This window comes from Manis javanica, chromosome 3 (genome assembly GCF_040802235.1).
Source record: "Manis javanica isolate MJ-LG chromosome 3, MJ_LKY, whole genome shotgun sequence".
In the NCBI taxonomy this organism is placed as follows: domain Eukaryota; kingdom Metazoa; phylum Chordata; class Mammalia; order Pholidota; family Manidae; genus Manis; species Manis javanica.
Genome location: NC_133158.1, coordinates 81,170,514 through 81,197,724, shown reverse-complemented (window position 1 = coordinate 81,197,724; position 27,211 = coordinate 81,170,514). Strand labels below are relative to the sequence as shown.

Genomic DNA, 27,211 nt, shown 5'->3' with positions numbered 1-27,211 from the left:
CAGGGTACTCTGGTTCCGCAGTTTACCAGGTGCTTTCACAAACTTTAAGTTCATAAACCTCTTTCAAAATTCTGAAAATTATTTCCGCTCATTAGTTGAAGGATAGAACACAAATCTGCAATAGAAAGTAAAAACTGAGAGCAAAGCGAATGGGCTACAGTCCGAGCTCTTTCGGGCGGGAAGCCAGGAGCCGGGTCCGCCCGAACCCCGCAGCCCGCCAGCCCTGGAGGGCGCTGCCGCCTCGGCGCGGGGCGGAGCCGCGACCTCTGGCTCCTCCCAGGGGCGGGCCGGCAGGGGGCGGGGAAGGAGCCGCCGCGCAGAGCGAGGAACCGCCGCGCGGGGAACCCGTTGATCCCTCGCCGCTCCCGCCCGGGATGGACTGAGCCGCGCCAGCTGCCTGCCGGCGTCGAGACGTTACCGCCGGGCCGGGCTCGGGGCGAAGGACACCGCCTTGCCCGTCCCGCGCAGACGGCCCGGGACCGGCCACAGCGCCGAGGGGATGTCCGGCGGCCGGAGGAGGGGCGGAGCCCCCTGGCACACCTTCTCCCGGTTCTTCGCGGCTCGGAGCCCTTCCCGGGACAAGGAAGAGGAAGAGGAGGAGAGGCCGGGCACGAGCCCGCCGCCCGCCTCGGGCCGGGGAGCTTCCAGGTGGGAGCCGCGGGGGGCGTCGGGGGCCGCGAGCGACTCGCCTGACGGGCTCCTGACCCGACCCCCGCTGCCCGCCGCGCTCGGCCGGGCTGCAGTTAGCACGGCACTTTCCGTTCCCCTTCCTCCATTACCCAAGTGTCCTCCTCCTCCTCCTTGCTGGCCCGCGCGCCGCGTCACTGCCCCGTCCTTGGCCGGTGAAGGCTGGGAGAAGTTCGCGACGGCGGCCGGTGCCTTCCCAGCCGGCCCGGCCGCCGTCCCCGCGCGAGGCCCGGCCTGCCCCACGCCCACGTCTGCGCCCCCAGTTCCGCGCTGGGCGGCCCCCGGCTCCCCGCCGCCGGTAATAGGAAACAGTTGGGGGCCGAGCCGCCGGCCCGGCAGAGAGGGCGCGATCCCAACACCTCTTGTGGAAAGGTAAAGCTTTGGAGCGCTTACCCTCTCGGCCGGTATTTGCCATCTTACTTAAAGTTTCTTAAAATTATTTTTCTTTAAATTGTGATACTGAATTCCCAAGACTTCACCAAAATATAAAAACCTCGCTAGTGTTACCACTGCGTGGACGTTTCTGTGATGCGCCCTTATTTCCTGGCCCACTTGGGAAAATCTGCCTCAAGTTCCCAAACAGACTCCAGAAACCAGGACTTGAGCTGCCTTGATTTCAGTAATGAAAGCTTGCCTCTTTGCAGCCTTTTCTCTTTCCTCCACCTGCTGTAAAATCGAGTATGTTTTTTAGACACGTCTCATTAAAACGCCCTTTCCTGAGTCTTTTCATCCACCCTGAGGGAGGAAAAGGGGTTAAGTGAAATACTGCTGTTTCAAACTTTTGATGTTAGGCTTACACAACTTTCTCCCCCAGATTGCATTAGAAGAGTATAACCCGTGTGGTTGTAGGACGCTCTCCAGGAAGCTGTGTTTACTTCAGATTTTAAGACTTATTGGAGGGTTTCAAACAAAAATGGGTAGGAAACAGAACTGTGACTGACTGAACTGGTTCCATTAGTTTTCAGGTCTTGTGATTTGATTCTAGTCGTTCATGGGCTCCTCACCTTCCCCCCTTGTGAACCATTATGACCAGTTGTTAATAAAATACCGCATCTTTCCAAGAAAGCTCCTCTAATAGGTAAACTTCTCCTGAGAAGCTTCAGCTGTTACTGCCCTGTTAATGGAAAATTTAAAATGCAAAGTTAAAACACTTTTTGAAGTCTGACAGGGCTCACCCAGAACTCAGATCTGCTGGTGTGGGCAGACAGCCTGCAGGGCCTGCTGTCACTGTAACACAATCTTGGATAGCATGGAAGTGGTGTTTAAAAGAAATCCCAAGTAGACCTGGTGAAAGTTGTAAACTAGTCAGTGTTAGCAAGAATAGGCAGGCCAATTTCAGGTTCGTATCAGAATTGTTCTGATACCCCGCCTGCCTTCTTGCCTTATTTTGGCTTTTTAGGCACTTCTCTAATCTCTCCTCTCTCTGGAGCTAACTGCTGTAGAAATTGCTCTCTTGTCTACTTAACACTCTCTGTTCTCATTATCTCCAGATAGGCACAGACTGGCTTTTTGACAATGAAGATTCTAGTGGTACTTATATGCGCACTAATTTTGTCCTCATCATTTTTAGAACTTGCCAGATACTAAGGGGATAGTGAATAATCCTTTGTGTGCGTGTTTTACCTTTTAAATAAGCTGAAATATTTTTTTCAAGGATATAAAACATGCAAAACCTTTATGGAAAGTTTAATGAAACAAATGGAAACGCCTAGTAGTTACCCAGTGACCTAGAAACACAGCACCCTGGTGTTAACACGATGGGAAAGAGAATTGTAATTTGTCACCGATTTTATTTCAAAATGAAAGGGTATTTTGGCTGTTTCTCTTAGAGGCAGTAAAAACTTGCAGTTTGGGAGCCCGATTTACCTTTGTGCTGGTGATTTTAGATGCAGCGGAGGACATTCAGCATACTTGGAGTGCTCAGTGTGGTAGGGATCTAGAGGTGACTGAGGAAAGGGCCCCTTCTCTCATGGAACCTGGAGAAGCTGACAAAATACTTGAAAATAGTAGTAATACTAACATGAGTATTTTTAATGTTATGCTTAAGGTTGGACAGACCTATATGATCAGTACCCTCATTTTACTGTAAAAAACAGAGTTAAAGTTGCTGAAACTCATACAACTACTTTTCAGCCAATGAACAATATTAAGTTCTATGCTGTGCCAATGCTCTGAGGCCCCTTAACATACGTTAAGGAGTAATGTCTGCATTGTGACTTTTTTGGTGTACTTGAAATGCTTTCTCATCAGTACTTCTGTTACACAGTCCCCTTTTCTCCACTTCCAGTGTTTTCTGTGAATTTTATTACATAAACTTAAGTGTGTACAAATACATAATGGGACATAAATGCCTTAAGAACAGAATTCCTTAACAGTTCCTTAAGACCATTTGAAAGGTTAACAGACATAAACACAAGACCAATAAAAGTCTAATTTATAGTGTTATCCTCGCAGCTGTTTTTGGGCTACTCAAAAAATGCATGTGGCTGGGGCACATACGGGGCCTTTAGGGGTTGCCATGACTGCAGGTCTGTACCACACCATGACTGAAGTTTTGCAGTATTTCCCTGTTTGAACCATAGGAAAACCTTTGCTTTTATGGTGTGCTACAAGTTATTTGGGCTTCATTTGATGTGAACACATTTATGTATTGAATTTGCCGCTCTTCTCGTTAACCTTCATCTATTGAAGAAAGCTTGTTGCACACCAACACCTATCTATATATGTAAATTCAGGGATGGGTACTTGAATTGCATGTCAGTATTCACACCTTAGGTAGTTGACCAGATCCAGGAAGTACTTACATGAGTTTATTTAGATTATATAGAAATGAAAACTGCAGTTGAAGTTTTCATAGGAGACTTAAAAATGCCGGATTCTGTGGATCCCAGTTTGATTTGATTCTAGTCGTTCATGTGCTCCTCAGCTTCCCCCCTTATGAAACATTTCCATTATGACCAGGTGTTAATAAAATACCACGTCTTTCGAAGAAAGCTCCTCTAATTGGTTAACTTCTCCTGAGAAGCTTCAGCTATTACTGCCCTGTTAATGGAGAATTTAGAATGCAAAGTTACATGGTGGTTAAAAACAGTTTTTGAAGTCTGACAGGGTTCACCCAGATCTCAGATCTGCTGGTGTGGGCAGACAGCCTGTGGGGCCTGCCATCATTGTAACAACACTAACAGAATTACAGAATCACTGCTGTAATGTATAGCCCAGTTTAGGAGCACACAAGGATCACAGACTCATTAGAAGTGATGGGGTGGGCAGGGAGGGCGTCAAGGCACTGGTGCTGTTTCAGTAGGTAGAGAACTTAACCAGGAAGATAGAGGAAACAGGTCTTCTAGGCTGAGCAGACGCTTATAGGGAGTTATGATGTACTGGGGACTATATACGTTAGTGGGACAGAGTGCAAGAGGCAGTAAGAAAGAGTGGAGCTGGTCATAGAGTTAAGAACTGGAGACAGAGTGGCTCTTGATTTAAAGTTTAGATTATTGAGAAAGCCCATTTAATGGGTATTACTGAAAAATAAACTTTGGAGGATATCTGCCTCTAATTTTCTCTACTTTGATAAAATGATAGCTCAATTTTGGTTCTTTGCTTTATCATGTATAATGGAAAAATTTTAAATGAGCTCCGTATGTTTGTAACTCAGGATGGGGATAGGAAGAAGAGAACAGGATTTATCAAGGCCTGACCTTGCACTTACTCCAGGACTGGTACTTTTACTTGGAGCATCTTATTTTCAGCTGGGAAGGTTGATAGGCATGGTGATAGCATGTCACTATTCTGACAATTTAGGAAGCTGAGGGCGGAGTCATTCATAGTGGTTGATGCTGTTGGCATCTTGGGTGGAACAATTCTTTGTTGAACTGGACTCTCCTGTCCTTGAAAGGACATTTGGCATCCAGGACGCCACCCACTAATTGCCAGTAGCACTTCCAGTCATTGGGACAACCCAAAACACCCATCCGTGTGGGCGGGATGGAGAGTGGTACCCCTCCCAGTGGAGAAGGAGTGGATTAGTTTTGGGGATGAGATTTGACCTTCAGTTTCTCTGACTTCAAGCTCTCCCTTTTTTCCACACTGTCTTGCCCACCACCCTTTTCGAACTGTGCTTCAAAACATATCTGAATATGTTAAGTCAATTGGACCTTTCCTTACTTTGTTCCAGAATGACTGCAGTATGGCCCATTTCAGATAGATTCCTTTTGGCTGTTCTTTGAGTGTCCAGTATAGTGCTACTGATGGAAAGAAGGTAAGACAGGATCACTATGCCCCAGGCCAGGGGCTGTATCTTCGGTGTCCCCTTTTACTAGCTCAAGAAAGGAGTAAATCTTTGTTGTTGGAGCAGGAAAGCACTTAAAGTGGTTTTCAACCAGGGGTAGTATACCTGCCACCCTCAAAGTGGTCATTTAGAAACATGGAATCTTAAAGGTTTCCAGGCTCTCAGTTTAAAGTCCAAAGAACTTTTGTTTGTCATTGTGGCTGAGGCTGTTACATGGGCAGAGCCAACATGCTAATGGCTTGTTGTAGAAAACAGTCTCATAAAAAATGTCAGTTGTGCCCCTGATACATGAGTATTACTGGCCTTCAACTTAAAAGTACTAGAGTTGACCATTGTTCAGTTATGTGGGGAAAGGGAGTTTTGTTCTCTGAATTTTCATGGTAACTATATTTTCATTGATTTGACAGCACTATAGAAAATAATTGATAACTAGTTTAGTTGAATAGGAGATGCCTTTGTTGTGTTGAGGCACTACACCAGTGGTTCATAACTACAGTAATAAAGATGACTGGAAAATTCCAGAAATCCTCAGCAGCAGTGTTTATTTTCTGAGAATCTTGAGCTTCAGGTTAACAGCACAAAACATACTCTTGGAAGTGGAGTCAAACTATAGACTGTTTTGTGCTGTTGAAACTGTACTTCTTTTAAAGTGAGATTTCAGTCTTTTGTTTTTAACAGGGTATCTACCAGATGGCTAATTTGGGGGTCTGTTTCTTGCTGAGGGCATTCCTTGAAAACTAACTCAGTTGTATGCTCCAAGTGTGCTAAGAGATGCAAGTCTACTTCACATTGGCCTGCAATAAAACATACAATCAGAACTTATAACTAGATCGAAATGTAACATTTTGGGGTTATTTTTTTACTTCAGTGGAAAATATGTAGAGGGCAATAGCAAATTTTTAAAAGAGAAAAATAATATTCCCTCAAATAACTTAATTCATTTCCTAATCAGAGTTCTGAGGAAATACTCTGAAGCCCAGATACACCATACAACTATGGCAGGAAAAAAACATAGGTTTTTGTAAATTTAAACTAAGGAAAAGAATCTGGGCTATCTCCTAAAATGAGAGAATCAGAATGAAATAACAATTAAGGCATACTTATTTTGAGTTCTGTTCATTCTGTAAATTTGAGTGGCTACTGTGTGGTACTAAGTCTGACTAAGAAGTGGGGATACAAAGATGAATGAATGACCAAAGCTGCCCTCAAAGAGTTGGTAAATTAATCAATGGAGAAAGTAAATATATGCATCTCAGTTCTCATGATGAGCTCATTATAGGCCAGATATGGTTATGGTGTATGTGTGTGGCTTGTTTGGTTCAGAACACACTTACTGTTTTCATGACTATCAAATACTGTATGAGAACTTTAACTCGGCTTTCAAAATCTCTTCTCACTTTATTAACTTTCCCCTAAGCATGATTTGATTAGCATCCTTTGCCAAGCCATGTGATAGTAACTCTACAAGTAGGCTGAGTGGAAGTGTTTTGCCTCCATTCCTCTTGCTCTTTTGACTTCACAGGCTCAGCAAGACTTAGATGGAGGCAAGAAAGCTCATCCTTAGGAAAATTAACATTTCCTGTAAGAGGAGATGCTTACATAAATACCTTACTGTTGATAGAGAAACAAGTTGAAGTTTTGCGACCAGAAGTAACTCATTCTTAATGTTTGTTGGCACTTGTGAATGGCCAGGTAATAAGTACAACTGGAGCAGGGCTGGCCCTCCTCCTGCAACCCCTGTGGGGAAGATCCCAGTGCAGTGAGTGAAAGGACTGTTTGCTTAGGCAAGTGGGATTTTTGCCTGACAAATTAGTGATGATAAAACTAACACATCCTTTATTGAGGCCCTAGTGAGAGCCAAGCCCTGTGCTTGGGGCTTTAAATATAGACATTCACTTAATCCTCAGAGCAGGATTTACTCCATTTTACAGATCTTTACTCCATTTTACAGATACATAATTTAAGGCTTGGAGAGGTCCAGTAGCTAATCAAAAGTCTCAGAGCATCTGTGGTAGAGTCAAATTCTTCTTCTTGAATTCAAAGCCTACAGCATTTTATGATAGCTTCCTCTGCTTTACTTGGGGGAGACCCATAAGGCTGGCCTTAACAAAATGGTTTTGAGTGGAAATAAAAGACAATGGCATGCAGCTGGAAGTTTGCCCAGATGGCCTGGGTCACTGCTTTGTACGATAAAGAATTCATAGTCCTGACAGTTGAGAAAAGGAAAATAAATGTATGTATTTATACAAATTATAAATTTACATTTAAACACAAAAAGGGGTCAGTTTCCTTCAAAAGAGATACACATTAAAACTATAGCAGGATAATATATTACACCTACTTGATAAGCAAAACTTGAGTTTGATGTGAGAAAATCAGAACTCTCATTCACTATTATGGAAGTATAAATTGATATACCATATTGGAGGGAAATTTGACAAGTCCTATCAGTATTATAGATTCCCATACTCTAACTTAGCAATTCCCTTTAGGAATTCCACCAGATGTGTTCAGTTTGCAGACAGTCCCAAAGTTGCCTGTACTAGTTCAGTCATTAGGTGTGTTTTAATAGCGAAAGATGAAAGAGCAGAGTCGAGTCCCTTCAGTTGTGGACTAAATGATAAATTGTGGTGCGACCATGTAAGAGAATATTACACAACTGTCAAAAATAATGAGAATGCTTTTATGTATCTTTAAGATACATTAAGAAAAAAAAGCAAGATGCAAAGTATATGTCTAGTATGTTCCTGTTAGTATATAAATAATGGGGAGGTATGAAATAAGTCTATTAGCTCATGTTAACTCTTTGGGAGGATGGAAAACTGGGTGAGGGATTCAAGAATAGGAGGGAGACTTTTCCTTTTATACCTTTTCATACATAAAATAATTATGTGAATTACCTATTTCAGGAAAAAAGACTGGTTTAAGACCTGGTGAATATTTATGTATAAAAATAGGAAAAAAAAATTGATGATGATCCTGACTAGGCAAAAACTTCCCAAAAAATGAGCAAGCCATATTAACTTGTTTAGTGAGGAAAGTGATGATTAGGACTACAAATAAATAGAAGTAATATTAATAATGCAGAGCAATTTGTAATTTTGACATTTCTACAAGTATGAATGAAGCTTATATATTATGCTCTGTAATGTGAAATTGGTAGAGTTAACAGAGCATCAAAAATAGCTCATTTTTGTGAGATCTTCTATCATCCTCCTTGAGTAAATGTGACTCTGGGTAGGTCATTAACCTCTCTGAGTCCTTTTTTAAAAAGCAAGGGAGGTGGCCACCATCTCTAAGGTCTCTCCTAGATTTAGCATTCCAGCCAAAACTCCATAGGGTCATGGGTATATGTATAAAATAAAACACACCCATAGAAGACGGAGACTTGTTTCACTGGAAAGGTCACATGTGAAAATTTGCTGATTAATTCCTGTACGTGATCCTAACATTGTGATCATATGATTTGAAAACTCCACCATTGCCGACCAAGAATTCCCTTACCAAGAGTTCATACCTGTGCCAAGTCCGGTGCTCAGCTCTGGGAATCCAGCAGTGAGCACAATACAACATGGTCTTTGGCTCAAAGCACTCTTGCCATTTTGTGGGGTAGGCAGACATAGCACAAGTCTTTCTTCTCTCTCAAAAAAAGCACCAAGTGACACATGGGGGCTGTAGGAGAATTTAATTGGTGTGGGCCCTTTCTTGAGATTCTCTTCTTAAAGAAAAATTTTAATCTCATTTAAGCTGTTTCTTCTGGCATTTCTGTACATGTGTCTAAATAATGTTTGACCATTTTTTCTTGATTTGTAAACTTTATAGACAGTTTATATTGATTTCTGATTATGGTAAATGGCATCTTAGCTATTTATACCGCTTCCCACTCCTTTATTCATCCAGCCAAAATAATTACTATAATTTTAGGAGTAAGTCAAAAATCAGTCTTCAGATTTTTATAAAATACAGTTTTTGTTTCATTAGTACAACATGCTTTTTTAAAGAAAATATTTTTTACATCTTCTTTATGACAAATAGCACAAATGGCAGTGTCAGAAAGGACATGAAAATGGTATTTGAGATTTGAGTGCTCTCAACAAATAGTAGTTTTCATGTAATTTCTACAAGATATATGTTAGAAATTTTTGCTTTAGTGTTTGTATTAAAATTTTTACAAAGTGGAGATACTGCCTTAGTGGCAGATCGTAATTTTTTTTTACAACTGCCATGCTTCCTGTGAGAAGAAATGAGATATTTCGAATTTTAAATTCTGAGAATAGGTGAGATGTAAACCTATTGGCCTTCTATTGTTTGACTGTCAAAGCGCCAAGGAGGGTTCCCTGGTGGGAGGGGTGCATTTGTGTTGTTAGTCCAAACATAGTTTTAATACAATTACTCTATTAATTTTGATTGTTTCATTGTTCTAGGAAGGAAAATAAGGATCGTATTTGGCAATATCGCTTATTTATGATACAAAGAAATTACCATTATATAATATTTGTAGTTTCAGTATTTTATCATCATCTATTCTAAATCCATTGCTTGTATTTTTCCACTAACATCTTTTTGTTTGTTTTTCAAAATCAACTACAATACTTTGTAATTTTTTGTCTTTTTAATAACATAAAAGAAATAAAAAATAAAAAACATAACTTATTACCCTACACACTCAAGGACAAGTACTACTCTTCAGATAATTTCCTATGGATGTGTTTACATGTATACATATTTTTATAAAAAATTCTCTGGATTTTGAAACTTGAATTTTTTTTTTATCCAAAAAATTTAACAATGGTGTTTCAACATGATCTAAAATAGTACATATATTTATATAAATTATAAAAATAATTTTAAATTTAATCCTTTAAAAAAATCTTAGTCGTGTCATCACTTTTCAGAATCTAGTTGGAATATATATTTCTGTGCTTACACAGGATTTGTATTCTAATGGAAGAGGGCAAAAAATAAGTTATGTAGGTTGACTTATAATGAAGTAAAGTATGGTGAGAAATGGGACATGAGGAAAGTAGTGAGACTCTAGAGTAAGGTGTAGATGAGATGGTCATGAAAGGCCTCTCTGTTAGGTGACGTGTGCAAAGACCTGAATGATAGTTGGGAGTGGACCGGAAATTGAACAAATCCAAGGAAAGAACTTTCCAGGCAGAGGAAACAGCCAGTGCCAAAGTCCTGGGGCAGGATCATGTTGGCCCAGATGCCAAGGTTGGCAGAGATGAGAGTGGAAGGGACAGGAGCATGGATGACATGTGGAAGGGTGTGGGGGGCCAGATGAGGTGGCCCCTGGTGAGGAGGGGAGACACACTTTTTGAAAGTATTGCATGGGTGTGGGTGTATGTGTGTGTACATTTCTGTGTTCTCACACAAATTGTTGTTTATCAGTGCCTGAAAACTTTATAAAAGAAAGAATTTGAGTTGGAGGTTAGAGGTGAGATGAGGCTCTGGCAGCTCTGGAAAAGCACAGTCACACCTGTCTGTGGGTCTCCCTTTTCACTCTCACAGGACACTTTGTTGAAAATAACATGAATGAGAACCTCATTTTAGAAGGCAGCTAGAATACTGTTTTGCGTTCATGTGACAGCAAAAGATTCAGCATACTGATTTTTGTGAACTGAGTCACAAGTGTTCAGAATCTGCAGGGTCCAGGGTGGAGGACTTCAGGAGAATAGAACAGTTACTGATGTCACGTACAGACAGACAGGTCAGGTACATGTCCCACACACCACGATTCTCACTCTGTAGCCTGTAATTGAACTGTAATTTGAGGGCATGAGATGGGGGACAGGAAGTAAATAAGCTAGAAGGGAGAGACATAAATTGTAGGAGAGGCTACCCTTGCAGGGCAAGGATGGCCAGAAGAGTCCAAGATTGCAGAGCAGCAGGGCTCCATAATCATGGCTATTCCCTTTCTTCCCCTGTTCCGATTTTTCTCCAGAGTTTTGAAATTTAAATGCCAGATGTTTGAGCTAAAATACATGCTTTTTGACTGTCTTAAATTGCAGCTTTTAGTTACCTTTTAATTTGAGGCCCAGAAATAGTGCTGTAACCACCTGTTTTATATTCTGTTAATGTTCATGTAAAAAAATACAAGTACCACTGTACTGCTGGTAGTCACCAATTAATGAGTGGACAGTTTTCCAGGTCTTGGTTGTAAATCATTGGTGGGGAGTTATCTTTATCCCTGGGCTCCTGGCCAGTGCGCAAGTCCACCTTATCCATAGTGTACCTGCAGTAGAGCACTGAACAGACAGCACTCTGGGCTTGTGTGACGCTTTGTTTCTAAGAAAACTCCCTGAGGCAGTGTAGATGCTCCAAGGCATGAACAGACCGTTGGGGCATCTGTAGGGATAAAAACCCGCACTGTATTTGAGAACCACAGTGAGGACTTGGCAGAGTGGGGGCTCAGGGATTAGAAGACAGGCCCAGAGGTGACTCACTAAGTCCAGAATGGGGGACAGCGGAATTTTTGCCTTTTTGTCATAATGCCCTGGCATTGATTTTGATCTGATTCGGCTTCTTGGTCACAGTCTCCCTTCACCACAAAACCCTGGAGGTTAGTCTGTTATTTTTCCCACTTCCCCTGCTATTGGAGGGTCAGATGGGATTTCAGGTCTAACAGAGCGGGTCTGATCCTTGCAATCGATGTATTTGAAGAGTCAGATCCAGAAAGGTGCCTTTTGACTAGAGGGCCTTTGTCCCTAACGTGCTGTCCCTGAAACAGATGTATGTCCGTTGTGAGTTTTTGCAAAGCATTTTGCTACTGCTGACAGTGAGAAGGAGAGTAGGTGGGTAAAAGACCCTTGTTCCATGTTATTTTTTCATCTAGTCTGCCAAGGCACAGTCACACCTGGTGGTCTGAAGTATGACTTAGTCACCTTTCAGGAGAAGGCCAGATTCTGGCTGCTTCTAGAGTTTCATCATAGAAGTTAAGTCAGGTGTGCTCTGAGGTGAAGGAGGCCTAACAGAGCTGCAGTAAAAAGGGAGATGCTGCTCAGTGCACCGGATTTCTGGAACTTGCAGAGTTTGGGAGATGAAGAGAAAACTATGGGGGTTGGCCTTGATTCTCTTGCTCTGTCCTCAACGATACTGCTGTTTCTTTACCTCTACTGCAGAGCACACCTCATCCAGTAGACGTGAAAATCTAGTGTGGGAAGATAACTCCAGCTCGCATCAGGCTGAGTGGAATAGAATGGAAGGAGAGAAGGGTAATCCTCATCAGAGGATCCTAAGAAGGGAAGAGAATCCTTGGGGAGACTGTTGAGATGTCACGTATTCCCAAATTGGGGACTACCTTCTATTATTGACCTTGTGGCAGGGATGCTCAGACTTAGTGCCCATGATGCCATCAGCACCAGAGAGCCCTCCTTTCTGGAAGTGGTAAGACAGAGAACCGGGCATCTGGAAGAGTCTTGGAAGCTGTATTCAGCTCTGTAGCATTTCCAGATTTTGGTGATGCTGCCACAGTCATGTGTGAGCGGCCACAGCTGTGCCCAGGTGGAGAGGAATGAGGGCTTTACCCCGTCGCCATGCTGCCGCCCATCTCCTCATGCCCTCTGTCCAGTCTAGAAAGCTGCATCTTGCCATACGAGGAACTGATGCTGGGAGAGGCCAGCAGCAGCCACGTGCTTCAGTTTCTGGGGTGCACTGAATGAAGGGGGTTTGTTCTTGTTGGTCCCACACTATACCTGGGATCTTTAGCTGCTGGGTAGGGCGAAGCTGGCTGCTGGGGCCGGAGGTCTGCAGGCATCAGTGTAGGAAGATGCGTGATGTTCCACAGGAGTGAGGTTTCTGAGCACTTGATGCCTCCCCCTTAAGTATAGGCACTTAACACATTTAAATAAAAAGAAGTGGAGATCCCTCAGACCAGATCATTCTCTTTTCTCTGTACAGCTGGTTTCAACTGAATACGGAGAGGCTCTCAGACTATTACTCATCAAGAACAAACCCAGGAAGGGGGTTTCCTGGGGCAGTGGTTGAAAGTGTGGATTCCTAGGTCTCACTCTGGCTGGAATCCTTGACAGTGAAGCCCAGGAATCTGCTTGAGAAATGCAGTTGCCCAGGCGACCTGGTGTCCCTCGGTAGGGGGTTCTGAAGAGCGAGGGTGGGGAGTTGGTCTGGTGTGGTCACCCGCAACCCTCAGCACCAGGAGCAGTGCCCAGCCCTACGAGCGTGCAGTGCCTCCCAGTGAGTGAGGAGCGAGTTCTTGTGCACAGGTTTCTGTTTCTTACCTGCTTTGGGTTAAGTATTCTTGTTAGAATTTAATGAAAAATATGAGTGGAAGGTATGGTAAGGGACAGGATAGGGCCTCTTCTCTGTATAAACTATTTGAACTCTAGAAGTTTAATGTGCCCCATTTTTTTCATGGCTCAGAGTTTTGTGTCTGTCATGAAGTAGATGCTTAACTATTGGATTCTTGTACTGCCTGTTGGATTCTTGGTTCTCAGCTGTGGTCTAAATACAGTTGCTTAAAAAATAAGGAGCTTCTATGTTGCTTTGACCTAGATGTCTATCTGGGCTGTTTTGAAAGAGTAAGTTCCAGAGTGCTGTTAGCTAAGTAAGACGAGCCTAGTTAGAAGACAGTGTGGTCCTATTTGTGCCTATGTGTGGTATAATTCCTGCCCCTCACCTCCTTCCATAAACAAAATGTGTGCTTTCTAAAAATACTGCTATTGAGAAATATTCCTGGGTCCCAAGGGGGGGTTAAACTGTGAGAGAACAATAGGAACAGATTTTGTCTTCTGTAAGGTTTGAGATCATCTGAATTTGAATGTGTTTCTCTTTCCCTCTTATGGTTCAGAGTCTGAGAGAACCATGCCAGGCCTTCTGAGTCTTAGTCTGTTGTTTAATCTTTTTTTTTTTTGCTAAGCAGTCATCTAAGTATCCAGTGTTTCGAGTATTTTTATTTACTGTCTCATTTATTGTCTTTTGCTTTTAAATCAACTGCAAATGACCTTGTTCCTGTGAAGTAATTTTCTTCTTCCAGCCCTACTTCCCTCTTTATACCTTCAGAGAAGGATGGTTTGGAATGAGAGTAGATGGTATATTCTTTCAAGTGGCTTACATACCACTACATTAAGAAAAAAAGACTGCATATTTACATTATTGCCAATGAGACAAGTGTTTCTGCTTAAAGTAAGCAGGCACAGAGAATCTTTTTGATATATATATATATATTTTAAATTTATTTAACAAATAATATTTGAATGCCTTCATAGTGCCAGGCACAGTGCTAGGCTCTGGGATATAGGCATGAATGATACAGTTTCAGAATTTAATGAGTTCAAATTCTAATTATGGTAAGAAGCAGGAATCTGGTGAATGTAGTGCTGGATATCTTGCTGGGTGCAGTAGGAACACACACAAAAAAGTACAGATTAAGCTAGAGCTAAGCCAAGGATTTTGTAGGCAGGAGAAGAAGGTGGTTGTTGGCGTGTGAACTTGGCGTATCATACAGTATTATTTTCTACTTCCATCCCTGTTTTTTCCTATAAAATTCCCATGTGTTAAACACACAGCTCATACTTATCTTCAATGCTTGCCTTGCTTTTCCCATTGACACACTTAAAAGGCTTAAGAACAAGGCTGTATTTTGTTGGTCCATGCCTAACCTGCATAAAGTCTGAGACAATGAAGTTTTAATTTGTTTTTTCCAGATGTTCGTGATTTTTCTTTCTGTCTTTTTATCATTACCATTTGTTCCCTGGGGTAGTCTGCATGATTGCCCTGGAGTTAATGGACAGAAAAATCTAAGTGGCATAAACTGTATCCTCTCTTGCATCCTATTTGAGCTATTGACATTATGTTTCCATTCCCTCTACCATCCATCCCCATGATACCGTATGTTTTTCCTGTTCTTGGTCATGCTTCTGCTTTATGCTTGTCCCCTGCCTGAAGGCTTCTCAGTGCTAGTAGAACAGATATCAAATTCTGTAACAGGTCAGGCCGGTTCTTCATAGCCTGGCATCCACTAACCTCTGGTCTCATTCTCATCTCTAGCAGGATTATCTCTGCCTGTCCCAAGTTTCTGTTCTCCTGTCTCATATTAAAAACAAACAAAACATGGTTTACCAAAATGCCCTGTTCTTCATTTCTCCCTGCCTGTGTACCTCCTCTGTGGGCACTTACTGAGCAGGCAGAATTGCTGCTTCTCATTTCCTCTATGCTCCCTGGCATTTTGTTCATTCAACAGTTGTAACTCTTACCAAACTGTAGTATTTGTTTGTGTATCAGCCTCCCCTACCCTGTAGCATGAGTTTCAGAAAGACCCTTGCCTATTCGTTCTTACATCCTCCAGACCAAGCATAATTCTCAGCATGTGGTAGAAGTCATGATAATCTTTAGAATGGAGCTATCAATTTGTGTGTGATTATGGAAGTATGAAAACAAGATAATGTGTAAACATAGAAATATAAATTTTTAGACCTAAAATGTCTATGTGCGTCCTGGACAAAGTAGTTTATTATGTATCTCATACAGCATCTGTGGAGGTATTCCAGACAAGACAGTAGTGACTATCTGGGAAATAAAATTCTTAAGGTGCCATCTGGGACACATCATGGGCTCGAAAAGCCTGCATCTATTTTCTAACTATTCCCAAAATTTGCCAGATGACCCTATAGGTTTATGAAAACTTGCTGAGTAGAAATGTGTTCTATTCCATATAGCACTCAGCATAGGCATTAAAAAAAGATCAGGCCATGGAGTACCTTAATATAAATAAAATCGGAGAGTGTAAATAGTTTCCAAGATGATGATAGTTGAACACTGGTGCTGCTGTGTTCAGGCGCAGCATTACTGTGATGTTGATTATCAACAAGAAAATATAATGCATTTTGGACTCACAAATTTCTGAAACCTGGATGTACATATTTCAATGTTATTCAAGTATAGCGATTGAAAGCAACATATTGTTAGTATAACATTTTGTATGTGAATCTTTGGAGCATTGCAGATAAAGGACCTTTCAGTTTTTGCGTGAAACAGAAACAATTATTTTAGTAATTCTCTTAATTTCAAAAGAAACTTTTTTTTTTCAGTATTGAAAATGAGCCCATGTGTACAAGTCAGAAGAAGGAAAATGTACTTTCATCAGAAGCTGTAAAGGTATTGTTTTAAATATTTTATATCAAGCAAATATTTTTCTTAATTTTTGCTCCTTTTTTTAGATTCTGTCACCTCATTTTACATTCCAAAAGAGCACTATGTTGTTTCCATGGAAATCCAGCCCAGTTCTAGTAGACATTTGCGTCTTGGGTTGGATAGGGATGGGGGAAGAACAACATTGGAGAGAAAGTTTGGAGAGTGGTGTTCTTATCTGCATTTTGCCACTAAAGCAGCCCCTCTTGCTTCCCTCATCTTTCTTCATTCCTCTGTGAGTTTAGCTGCTGAAACCTCCTTCCAGGCTGTAGAACTTTTCCCACCTACTCTTTTGCAGCCAGTTGTTGGACAGCCTGATGATTGGCCACCGCACAAGCTCTGTAGGTTTCTTCCTCTCCTACCATTTTTGTATGTCTTGAGTCGCCCTTCTCTCAAGATATTCACTTCTAGTGCTCTATGTACAACCTTGAGTTGTGTCGCAGGTAGTATGTTATTTCTCACATCTCAAACTTCGAAGTTTCTTTGGCTGCCACTTCCTGTCATTCCATCTGAATCCCTCATTGCCTCCATACCCACTCTTGACTTTCTGCAAACCTCCCTGCCCCTTGCTCCCTTATCTCTTGGTCTCCATTTGTTTCCCTTCTTAGCCTATAATCGATAATGTACTACTTCAGCTCTAATCCCACTGATAAAAGCCCTCAGTCCTCAAACTTGGCTTTTAGTTTAATTTACAATAATCCTACATTCCTGAAAGTCACAGCTCTGTGGATTTAGTATATATATATATATGCTGAGCAAATGCAGTGGCCAGGCCTCCATGATTGATTACAATCTTTTCTACCCATTTTTAGTATCTTGTTTTGAGTGCCCAAGATAATTTCGATTTGGGATCTGGCCCCCCAAGTTAATATGGCTCACAGTCAAGAGATGGTTTCTCTTAGGATTTGAGGCCTATAGAGTTCTTATATATGGACAGTCCAATTGGCCCAAAATAGAAGTGGCACCATGTCACTCTCACTGGGGTAGCCTGAGCATGTGGGCCCTGTAACTTTCTCTTTGTTTTCTGTAAACTACTGGTAGGGTTTCTTCAACTTAGCCACACAGATTCGGTTGTTCAGGGACCTGGGGCTGCCAGGCATCAAAAGTATATAATTTGATAATACCAATAGCCCCGTACCTTGGCGGAAAAAAGATTACCAACAGTATTTATGATCTTGTTACTTTAAAGAGTCTAAATTTAAGTTTTTTCATTTAGCAATTGGCATAAAATGTTTGTTTTCTTTCTAATGAAGAGTTTCCTGAAACAGCACTCCACTGTCATGTGCTGTTTCTTGCCATGCTTCCATCTAATGTAAATTTTATGAGTGTCTTAAAATTTGCAGCATTTTCCCTTGAGCCTGAAGTGTAAGATTTACATATAATAAATGCTCTTACACATGTCTTTTTGTATTTCACCTTGAGATACCAAATCAAGACATTGAAGATTGTTTTAGCTATAAAAGTTATTGTATTTTTCAAACATCTAGAAACTATTGGAGCTTTATATAATCTTTAGACATCAATAGATTCTTAGGTCTTAAAATGTCACATATGCTATATGAATTTTGCTGGTTTGGTAACATTGGTAGCTGTTTCTAACACTTGTATCTACCATTCCACTGGAATATATGTATTTTTAATCAAGTTTATATCTAGCTGGCAAAACTTCCAGTTAGTCCACATTCTACCTTAATTTTTCTGTGGGGTCTATAATCTTGCAGTCTTAGACTCTTGCGGCATCCATGTCTACTGTTATTAATGAGAGAGCAAGGGCTTTTCCTGTAGGAGCTGCGTGGTTAAGTGGAGCGTGTGCTTATCCACTAATATCACTGTATACTCTGAAAAGGGGCAGTCATCTGGTAAAAATACCACTTTGTCTACTGAGTTCAGGGCACCCATTCAAGCAAACATTTTGAACTTTGTTCACACCAACTTGTGCAAAAACAGCAGACAGGCCCTGTGCTGTCAGTGAATTAGCAGGTCACCAACCCAAGTGCTGAGTCTCGGGTACTGGCAGAGTTGTGACTCTGATTCCCAGAGTTTGAAGCAGGGTTTTGGCCAGGGTGCTTTGGAAATATATGTCGTAGGGACCACATGTTTCCCCAACTGAAACCCGGGACCATTAACATCCAGAGTGAACATAGCACAGAAATTATACGCCACCCGCTCTGCCCTGAGGCTCGGCCTTACCAGCACTGGTCATGTCTAAAGGTCATCCATGTTGAGGAAGTTCCTGAACTTTCTTTGGTGGTTGAAGATAAAATTGAAGGCCAAAAGAAGACAAAAAAGTTGTTTTGCTTCTTTAAAAACTTAAGGCCTGGAATGATATCAGAAAGGTCTATGCCTTTCAGAGAAAGCTGGTGAGGACGAAATGAGAAACTGGTGTCATATCAGCACAGGGGACCCTGCATCATCTTTAATGAGAACAAAGGTATCTTCAAGGCCTTAGAATCATCCCTGAATTACTATGCTTAGTGGAAGTAAACTGAATACTTGAGACTTGTCCCTGGTGGGCATGTGGGACATTTCTGCCTTAGGACTAGAAGTCCTTTCCACCAGTTAGAGGAGCTGTTGGGCACGTGGCTTTGTAAAGCTGCCTCCCTCAGGAATAACCACAAGCTTCCCATGCACAAGATACTCAGTATAGACCTTAACAGGGTGTTGAAAAGCCCAGAGATCCAAAGAGCCCTCTGAACACCACACAGAAGATTCATCACAGAGTCCTGAAGAAGGATTCACTAGGAAACCTGAGAATCACATTGATCATACGTGAGGTTGGCCATGTGGAGACCATGTGCTGGGACACCGTTCTTTACCAGGCCAGGAATCCCAGACTGGGTGGGTAAAGCAGCAGTGCTAGAATGCCAGTCAGATGAAGACGTTCCAGGCAAGAAACCATGTAGGGGAGAAAGAAAAGAAGGCCTTTGACATTGAGCAGAAGAAGCCTTTGGGCAGAAAGACGGCAGCAGCCGAGAAACCAGCAGCCGGGAAGAGGCCCCCAGGAAAGAGTCCCACCACAGGAGAAAGGCCTGCTGTATCAGTTTGTTCATGCCATAAAGGTCAGACCAGTTTGGACAGCTGATTTTGGATAAAGACCTGATTGGAGAGGCAGTGAGGAAAAATAAATAATAAAAAATAGAAGAGAAGGCAACTTATACTGCCCTTCTCCCTTCTCCCTCCTCCCAAGGAATTTTCATGCCTGCCTGCCTTCTCTCAGAGCTTGCCTTGACTGCATGCTTCCCTCCATCTTTACTGGCTTCTCTTTCCTTTTAAATATACATGGTGAAAATGGTTTCCTTTTGCTGGCTGGTTTCCTTTCAGTCTGTCATTGCACTTGACTCCTACCATTTTAACCAAAAACTTTTTATGAAAGTCCATCCTAATCACTGTTGAATTCTTAATGCTTTCTGACTCCTGTGTCACATCTCATCAGACGTGGCAAACCCAGTACTCTGCCTGGGACGGGTCGTAGATAGTCAACGAGGAGTTGTTAAATGAGCGAAAATCATGCCATGAAACCAGTGACTTCTTGCTAACCACATTCGGTGGCTTTTTCTTAGTTCTTATTTAACCAACTGTGATACTTGATTTTCTAAGTCTTGTCTCCTTTCCAGAAATTTTCTTTTTATCTTTGCTTCCATAATATAGTACTTTGTTTAAATTCCTATCTCTGACTATTTCATCCTTTTTCTTTCACTGATTCTCTTCTGACTAAATGACTTTTCATGTAGGTGTTTCATAGAGTTCTCAGCCCCCCTCAATGTCAGTCTCTAAAATACACTCTTCCAATCTTACTGCTTCCTCTTGGCAATCAGATCTCTATCTGACATCCCTCTTGAGCTCTAGACTTGTCAGGTTTCCAGACATTTCCTTACGGATGGCCTTTGATACATCAGCGTCCGTCTGCCCATGTGTTTAGGGATGTTCTCTGTATGTTTAGTTGGGAGGGAGGGAGAATCTTCTGACTGAGTGGTGTGGGGGAGGGGTCCTGGGTCTCAAGTACTCCATTCAGAGATTTTCACCCAAACCCTTCATTTTTAATCCTGTATCTCACACTGCCCTAAGTGGTACCTGGTGCTTTCAAATCTTAAGCTTTTTCAGGTTGTCTTTGGGGTGGATTGTTTCCCTTAGGATCAGAGTTCTCCATTACAGACACTTCAATAGAAGCTTCCTCTGCTCTGTGCCTCTCGACCTTTGCCTCCTAAGCCTTTTCTGAAATCTTCTATCTGCTAATATCTACTCCTTTATCTCTTTGTATTTATAACTTAAAAATCCCTTTGCTGTAATTTCAGTGTACAAGAGAAGAAATCAATATGTGTGGCTTATCTACAGTGTTAATTAGAATTTTTATCTCTTTTTTTATAGTTTCTGCCTGAAGAATATCAGGGAGATTATCACTTGACAAACACAGTTAGAAAAGGCTAGATAATTCATTTGTGTTTCTATACCATAATGTTTCCCATTTGTGAACTTAATTTATATGGTATATTCATAAACTAAATCTACCAAAAAGAACTCCTATTAAAGAAGAGTTGGGTCTTGTAAGCTTTACTTTTAAAACAGTAAGTCTCTTGTCAGAAATGATTCATGAGCTAAGTAAAATTAATGAGATCTTGACCACACATAGGCTATAGATTCTCCAACCCAGACCTAAATAAATTGATGATTATTAGGGTTTTTCTCAATAGCTTGGCATCTGCTTTATACAAATTTAACTTTCAGGCCATTTTAGAACTGTTGCCCATGAGTAATCATACAACTTTGGTGAAGATTCTGGCATCTTTTAAGCAGTGGTTGATTAATATATGCTTATGATGTTCCTAGGGATAATCAGAGAGTATCAATCTAGTGCATATTACTATTATTAATGATTCATAATACTTATTTTTAATCTTATAAGTAATTTACTACAAAGAACCACACATTTTTTATTGTTGCCACTGTTTATTGATATGTAAAAACAGAAAAATTGTAGCTCAAGATTATCTCACTGAAGATAGCTGCTAATTGTTCTTTAATGCCTGTATTGAGAGTACAGTACTCTTTAGCAAGATAAATATTGAAAATTTATGCATCTGTTCATATGTTGATTTGTGTAACTCTTCTTTCCTTCTTGGTCTTTTTCAACTCCTCAAACAGAGTTGAAACGGTAGTCAAATTAAATTGCATTAAATATTTTCTTAGGGGAAAATTACTAATTTTTAAAATATATGATGGTCTTCATAAATGCTTGTTATTCCTTTTTCTCAGCAATACAGATAATAGCAATGACATCAATTTAATATAGAGATTTCCAAATTTTTTTTCCCCCAAAACACAGGAGCTCTTTTTTTAAAAAAAAAGTTCAACTATAATCATACTTGAAACCCATATATAAACAGGTTAAGGCAAAGCTCCCTCGTTGATGATAGGAATGAGTTGCCTGGAGCCACACAGTCAGCTACTAATCTCTGTCTCCAGTAGCCACAGCACCTCCTTGGAGCAGTTTTACAATTACATTTGCAGGAAGGGAAAGAACACAGGCTTGGAATCTGACAAATCTGGGCTTAAAGCTTAAAACCTGGACGTCCATGTAGTAACTTTGTGATCTCGGGGAATTTACTCAACCTCTCTGAACTTCGGTTTGCTGATTCTGGTGGGGAGTGTTCACTCCGTATTTCAAAGAAGTGTTTTAGAATTTATTGAGATAACACGTACAGCACTGCACAATGTCAAGTAGAATGCACATGAAAACAATTGCCTCTTGCCATATAAACTTTGACTAAAACTTAGAAATATAACTATAATTGAGAGTGGTGCTTTTTCTGGATTAATAGTATAGACGTCAGCTGTTAGAAACATTGATTCTCTTTAACATTTGAAAAGAAGGCATACATGAAGATATACATAGGAACTTCAGAAGAAGTAGAAAATTCCATAAGGCAGTCAGTGCCATCAGAGGGTCTGATGTTGAGAGCGCACTGTGTGTCACTGGGCAGTCCTGGTGACCAAAGAGACCGCCAGGGCTTATGCCTGTCACTACGGGTAGTGCCAGTCTGAGGCCTTGCTATCTTGTAGTTCTTGGGTGTTGAATGTATTATAAGGTATATGGTTTGATCTGCAGCAGCTACAGCTGTCGTGGACCTGGAATGGTCCTACTTTGTGAATCAGAGTACCTTATCAAAACGCAAACTGCATGTGAAGGGTCATGTACTGAATATAGATTTTGTGAGTAAGTAAGTTTATGGTGCCAGATACTGACTTGAGAACCTTTAGACAGGGCTCTAAAAAGTTCTCACAGAATTAAAAACACTTCTTCTGGCCTGGTGTTTTCTTTAGAAAAGTCTCAATACCATAACAGGAAGGAATGGCTCTTCCCCTATGTTAGTATCATCCTGTTCCCTTCTCTCCTTACACATCTGCTCTGGTTGATTTGATTTCTACCAACATCTCAGTTTAAGTTAAAACTCTCACCCATTGCCCCAGCCCAGGCTATTTTTCCTGAGCTTCAGGGTGATAGAACCTATTCTTTGATGAATCCTTCCTGTGAATATCACTGGGTCTGAGGGTTGACATACTCAAAATTGAACTCAGTGTATTTCTATCCTAACTTCCTTCTCTTTCTGTATTCCCTGTCCTGCTAAAAGGTGCCACCAATTACCCAATCTTGACATTGGGGAATGGTCCTCCATTTTTCTTAGTGTGCTAAGGCCTTTCAACAGCCCTTCCTTTCTGTCCACACCTACAACTGTTGTATAGCTCAGACTTTTCTTACTTAGATCAGCAATTTTTACCCATTTTTTTTTCCTCTGACACAACATGATAACTGTTTTGGGTCACCTGTTGGTTAAGGGAACTTACTTGGTATATACTATATATAAAAACTACATCCCTTTATCAGAAATAGCATGGAAATGAAAAACTGAAAGTAACATCACAGATAATAACCTTGAATTCATTCTTAACAAGGGAGTCTTTAACAAGTGAAATTTCAACTTTTTAACTAATTTTAGTAGCAAATTATTTGTGACATCTTAGAACTGATCAAATATTGGTGTGACATAAAAGTTGTAGATAACTTATTATGTTAAACAATGACCAGCTTAGGGCAAAATAGCTGATAGCTATCCTGCTTGCCTGTTCTACTTTCTTAGTGGAAAAATAATTCTGTGGTAAAAATGTAATACTACCTTTCAAGCAAAATTACTTCAATAATAGGGGTATAAATAGCTCACCTTTGTACCTGAACAGTTGTAAAATCTATTTATTGAAAAATATTGTTGATGCAGGTATGTATCAATAGTTGCTACAGAGTTATTCAGAAAACCCAATACAAACTAAATCCATTATAATGAAGGTAAGTAGTGTTTTTGACTTAAAATTTTATTACCACTTAAACTATAGCTAACTCAAGATAGCAGTAATAATAAACTGATAAATACTTTACTCAAAACTGAGGAAATTTCAACTGTTGGTGGTAGGATCTCAAATATTGACAAATTTGCTAAGTGATATGCTGTGGCTGGTATCTTAGGAGAAAACTAACTGGAATTCAAAGGGCTGGTTTTAGTGTGTATGCTAAATGTTAATAATTTAGATGATGGTAATGAAAGCATATGAATTTGTGCCTTCACCTTGTGGTGACGGAAGACAGGATGTTAGGAATATTCATTGGTATGATATGTAGGCGATTTCCATTTGGAAAAATTTGAGTTACTGTAGTAGGACTTTCTTAGGCAAAGGGGGGAAACGGTAAGTCCAGTGGAGGGACCAGCCTGGGGGGAGTCCTTCTGCCTTGCCTGTGAGGGTGAGTGAAGGCAGCAGGTCAGCTGCTGCCATTAGGATGCAGGTGGAGGAGCCGGGGAGGCAGAACTCAAGGGGGTGTCTCTGTGGAGTAGGAGACAAGGCCCTCTCCTGAGCCAGGGCATAGGATGGTGGGGGGGTGGCTTAAGGGATGCAGAAAAGGTTTGAAATAGCTGCTGGGGAAAATGGGGAAAGGTTGCAGACTGACTGCCAGCACAGGCTGAAAATCCTGAATTGCTGGCAGCCTGAACTGGCATCAATTACTGTGCATATCCCTGTGAAAAGCAAGACTTTTTCACTTAATATGGAAAAGATAAAACTGGAATTTTTCTGGGTGGCAGTGACCAAGGAACAAACAAAAGAGGCTTTGAGATTATTGGCCATATTTGATGGCTGAAGAGATAAGAAAATTTCTGGGAGCTGAAAGGGACAGAGTAAGAGGACAGACGCTGCTGAAGCAGAAGAAATGGTGTGTAGAGCCTGGGACAGTGGCGGCAGACAGCTGGAAAGGTGAGAGGGTATGAACACGAGGGAGGGCCTGAGTTTGGGAGGCAGAGGTGGGGTTATGTGGGAGCATGAGGGTCAGGTTTAGCCAAAGGGGCAGGTAGAGCCGTCATTAGAATTGAGGTGCAAAGGACCAGGGGTCGGGTTGCACCAAAAGATTATTCTTGCTATGCTCTGTGAAGGCTGAGCCTGAGCTGAAAGGACGACCGGGCCACGTGATTGAGGCTGTAAAGGAGAAGTCACCTGACTCTTCACTATTTCCCACTCACCATACTCCAGCAGCATTCTCTTACCCTGTTCCCTGTGTCAGTCACCACGTTGGGAAAGCATCTGCCACCTGCTATAGGCTACTCAGGGAGGTGCAAAATAATGCCAGTTAAACCTGCAAATGAGTTCTTATATCACTAGAATATAGGCTTCATGAAAGCAGGGCTGTTGGTGTATTTTTTACTGTTGGACCTAAGCACCTGAAGTATTATCCTGCTGTTCATTATTTATTGAATGAATGAATGAATATGTTAAAAGTTTACAGTGACCCTAACTACTTTGTACACCTGGTTTCAGCCTCCTACCGCCTTCTGCAGAAATACTCTTCCAAGTCTTCTTGCTTCAGGAACCCAAATCCCAGCTCTACCTCTACCTCCCTCCTTTAGCTCATCTCACTGTGCTGAGGTCGGAGCCACCGGACGGACCTTGCTCACTGTCTTCTCCACTTACAGAATTGCTCAGGCTTTAGCCACTTCCTCACCACTTTCCTTGGAAAAGGAAAAGTCCCTACTCTTCTCCAAGGATATATATATATATATATATATATATATATATATATATATATATATATATATATATATATAATCTTTCCCTTTATTAGACATATTAGAGATTATATTTGTTTCTCTATCTCACCTTCTGCTTTTCTTTCTGGAACCTGTGATCCTTCTCTCTTGTTCAGTGGTTACTCCCTTTCCCACAGGTATAGAGCTGATCCACAAAAGAGGAACAAAAAGTTTATCTTCTGTCTTGGACCTTAAACTATTATTTTGTCTTTCTCTTTTTCTTCTTGTTAAAAAATCTCTCAGATGTGTCCCTTCTATTTGCTAACTGTCCTTATTTCCTGGCTACCTGCCCACTGCAGTACACCTTGAGTTTGGGGCTGTTCTCTCAAATTCCTGAGCTGTTACAAGTATTTCCCTTGCTTTCCTAGGGCTTCTCTCTAGTCCTCATCCCTTCATTTGTTAAACAAACAGTTATTTGAACACCTCTTACTGTCAGGCGCACATCAAGTTGCTGCAAAGAGTAAAACAGACAGAAATCCCTCCCCTGTGACTTCTACTTTCTAGAGAAAGTAACATATTAAATGATGTTAAATGTATGAGTATTTTATACTAGCAAGTACAGAGGAGAGAAATAAAGCAGAGAAGGGGCATAGACAATTTCAGAGTGGAAAAATTAACTCTTTTAGGTAGAGTGCCTGGGAAATCTTTCAGTGAAGAAATGACTTCTAAGGTCTGAAGGAGGTGAGGGGGAGTGAGTCATACAGCCTTCTGGGGAACATTCTGAGCAGAGAGAAGAGGAGATGCACAACTCCTGAGGTACAAGTGTGCCTAATGTCAAAGAACAGTGAGGGCCTTCCCCATCTTCCTTGACCTCACAGTGGCATTTGGCATTTATTCCCCTTTACCTTTGGAAACGCTCTTTGTCCCTTGCCTTTGGAGGCCGGGATTCTGGGGGGGATGTCTTGGTCTGGTTTTGGCCCTCTCATCTCCCACACTGATTTCTTCTCCTTTGTGCTTGCTTTTTAATCGTCCATTCTATAATGCTCCCCCTTCCCTCTGCACACACTGTGTATTGCCACATTGCATTCTTCAACTGTGCTTATGACTGCTCTCCAGACATCTTCAACTTGTACATCATCGGGACCAAAGATACAACATGTTTGACTTCTAAATAGTTTGTTGCCTTACCTCCCCACACCCCCACAGAGGCCCTAATCTCACCTCTCCTTCTATTTCCTGTATCCATTTTTGGCTTATCTACTCAAGTAGTTGCCCAACTTAGAGAATTTAGTCATCTGTGACTTTGCTATCCTTCCCCTTCTGCTTTTAATTGGTCATCTTATCAACATCACTCTCTGTCCTATGTGTGCCTGTCTTCTTCAGCCACACTCTTGCCATAATAAACATCACACTTGTGTGTCTTTGTGCCTGCTATTCCTGTGTCTGGAGTGTTCCTCTCACCCTCAGGATCAAGCTCAAATGTCACCTCCTATATGCAGTGGATTCTTCCCAGCCCTCGTCAAATTAATTGTGTCCCCCACTGTGTTGTGTCTTCCACTATGTGCTCCTTCTAAGCAACACACAGTGATACAGTGATGAGTATCTTGCTAGACTGTAAGTTTGAGTATCTTGCTAGACTGTAAGTTTCTTGAAGCCACAGCTAAGTCTTTTTAATCAGTGTACCTAATGTTTTCCTGTGTTTCCCTGTATTGGACACATAGCAAAGAGACTAGATAGATGAATGAATTTGAAGGGCACTGCGTTACAACATACTGAGTATGAAGAGAAAAATATTTAGATTCCTAATATGCATATGCCTTCATCAGTAGCGTATATGTTATATGCAGAATATACAGAATTGAGAGCAACTGGATTCGATGTTTTGTTAGTGTTTACTTGGATCCTGAGGGCTTTCATTCTACCCACTTGTTAGAATAATGGCAGACTGTCCTGTTGGCAGGCAACATGGCCCACGCTTGTGGCAAGCTGAACTTTACTGTTGTTTAGGCTGAGGGCAAAGAGCAGCTGT

At 41.4% G+C, this 27,211-nt stretch overlaps 1 protein-coding gene and 1 pseudogene across 6 annotated transcripts in view; both read left to right on the top strand.

Annotated features, from left to right (window-relative positions):
* The first annotated feature begins 354 nt into the window (after positions 1-354).
* CRYBG3 (crystallin beta-gamma domain containing 3) overlaps positions 355-27,211 on the top strand; it is a 100,168-nt gene continuing 73,311 nt past the window's right edge. For all 6 annotated transcript variants that reach the window (XR_012129235.1, XR_012129237.1, XR_012129236.1 and 3 more), the window contains exons 1-2: positions 355-648; positions 16,024-16,090. Coding sequence is in view for 2 of the 6 variants with exons in the window: in XM_037001644.2 (XP_036857539.2) it covers positions 500-648; positions 16,024-16,090 (216 nt within the window). In the remaining 4 variants the exon portion in view is untranslated. The remainder of the gene's footprint in view (positions 649-16,023; positions 16,091-27,211) is intronic.
* LOC140848415 (large ribosomal subunit protein uL4 pseudogene) lies at positions 16,102-25,192 on the top strand (annotated as a pseudogene).